The sequence below is a fragment of the Palaemon carinicauda genome, chromosome 7 (genome assembly GCF_036898095.1).
Source record: "Palaemon carinicauda isolate YSFRI2023 chromosome 7, ASM3689809v2, whole genome shotgun sequence".
NCBI classification, from domain to species: domain Eukaryota; kingdom Metazoa; phylum Arthropoda; class Malacostraca; order Decapoda; family Palaemonidae; genus Palaemon; species Palaemon carinicauda.
In genome coordinates, this window is record NC_090731.1 from 58,428,990 (window position 1) to 58,430,950 (window position 1,961).

Sequence of the window (1,961 nt, forward strand, 5' to 3'; positions counted from 1 at the left end):
TGTAGTGGACTTTGCTGTATCATTTGACATGGCAATAGTAAACACATTCTTTAAGAAGAAAAGGGAACACCTAATAACTTATGGGAGTGGGGGAAGATGTTCCCAGATTGATTACTTCCTGTATAAAAGGATAAAGCTTGTGGAGGTCAAGAACTGCAAAGTTATCCCAGGTGACCATGCAGACCCCCAACACAGATTGCTATTTATGGACTTAGGTGTAAACACGGAAAGAAAGCTATAACTAAAGAGATAAGGAGAATTAAATGGTACAAACTAGTGAGGGAGGGAGATAAGATGAGAGTTTAAGATGAGGGTTTTGAAGGATATTGATATAGGAACTGGAGATGTTCAAGAATGGTGGATACGAAATGCAGCAGTAATGAGAAAGCACGGAAAGGAGCTGCTAGGATAGACATCTGGTATCATATGGGAAGAAAAGGAGAGTTGGTGGTGGAGTGAGGAGATTGAGAAAGTTGTAAAAGATAAGGAAGCAAAGAAGAGATGGGAAGAGTCACAGTCAAGGGAAGACAGAGAGAGGTTCAGAGAGAAAAACAAGGTGGTGAAGAAGATAGTAGCCCAAGCTAAACCTAAGGCATATAATGGTGTGTATAATGCGCTGGGGACAAAGGAAGGATTAAACAAGATGATCAAGCTATCAAAGACAAGAAATAAGAACACCAAAGATATGACACACATCAAACAAATAAAAGATCAAGATGGTGTAGTACTTAGATAGGAAGAAAACGTTGTAAAGAGATGGGAAGAATATTTTGAGCAGCTATTAAAAGAAGAAAATGATAGATTATTAAGAGAGGATGAGCAGGTGACCTTTGGCATGGTAATAAGGTTCTCTAGGCAAGAGGTAATACATGCACTGAGGAAGATGAAGAATGGGAAGGCAACTGGACCAGACATGATTCCTGTGTCGGCATGGAAAGCACCAGGAGATGAAGGAGTGGATATACTGTATGATCTCATGATAAAGATTTTTGAGCAGGGAAAGATACCAGATGAGTGGCGTGGGAGTATATTGATCCCAATCTTCAAAGGGAAAGGTGATGTCCAAGAGTGTGGGAATTACAGAGGTATTAAATAGATGCCCCATACTTTGAAGATACTGGAAAGGATGATAGATGCCAGACTAAGAGAAGTAGAAATAAGTGAAGAGCATATGGGATTCATGAAGGGGAGCAGAACAACAGATGGTGTATTTTGTCTGAGGCAACTAATGGAGAAATTCCGGGAAAAGCAAAGAGACCTGCATGTGGTATTCTTTGACCTTGAAAAGGCCTATGACTGAATTCCAACACAAGAGGTATGGAGGAGTCTGAGGGAGAGGAGGGTGCCAGAGAAGTACGTTCGACTGGTACAAGAGAGTTACCGTAATGTATTTACTAGAGTGAGGAGTAGTGCTGGGGAGACAGGGTTTTGAAGTGAGAGTAGGATTACACCAAGGGTCGGCTCTGAGCCCATTTATCTTCAACATAATGTTGGACGTTTTAATAGAAGAAGTAAGGGAGGCATTACCATGGAACATATTGTATGCAGATAATATTGTTCTGTGCGCAGAGAGCAGGGAAAATCTGGAAATGTAATTGGAAAGATGGAGGCAAATACTGGAGGACAGAGGAATGAGAATAAGTAGATCTAAGACAGAATATATGTGTACCTCCAGTGAGGGGGATGATAGAGAAAGTATTCAGCTTAGGGGAGAACAGATAAAGAGAGTTGATAAGTTTAAGTATTTAGGATCCTTTGTTAACGCTGGAGGAGGTATGGAAGATGAAGTTAAACATTAGGTACATGCAGGTTGGAACAACTGGAGAGAAGCCTCTTGAGTTCTTTGTGACAAAAGAATACCACTGAGATTAAAAGGAAAATTTCATAAGACTGTGGTAAAAACTGCTATGCTGCATGGAACGGAAACAGCAAGCATGAGGAAGACAGATGCGAAGATGATG

At 40.7% G+C, this 1,961-nt stretch overlaps 1 protein-coding gene across 1 annotated transcript in view; it reads left to right on the forward strand.

The window, feature by feature from the left end:
- The window catches only part of LOC137644305 (uncharacterized), a 4,931-nt gene extending 3,631 nt beyond the window's left edge, over positions 1-1,300 (forward strand). The window contains exon 4 of the mRNA XM_068377295.1: positions 1,115-1,300. Within this exon, the coding sequence (XP_068233396.1) occupies positions 1,115-1,300 (186 nt within the window). The remainder of the gene's footprint in view (positions 1-1,114) is intronic.
- The last annotated feature ends 661 nt before the right edge of the window (positions 1,301-1,961 follow it).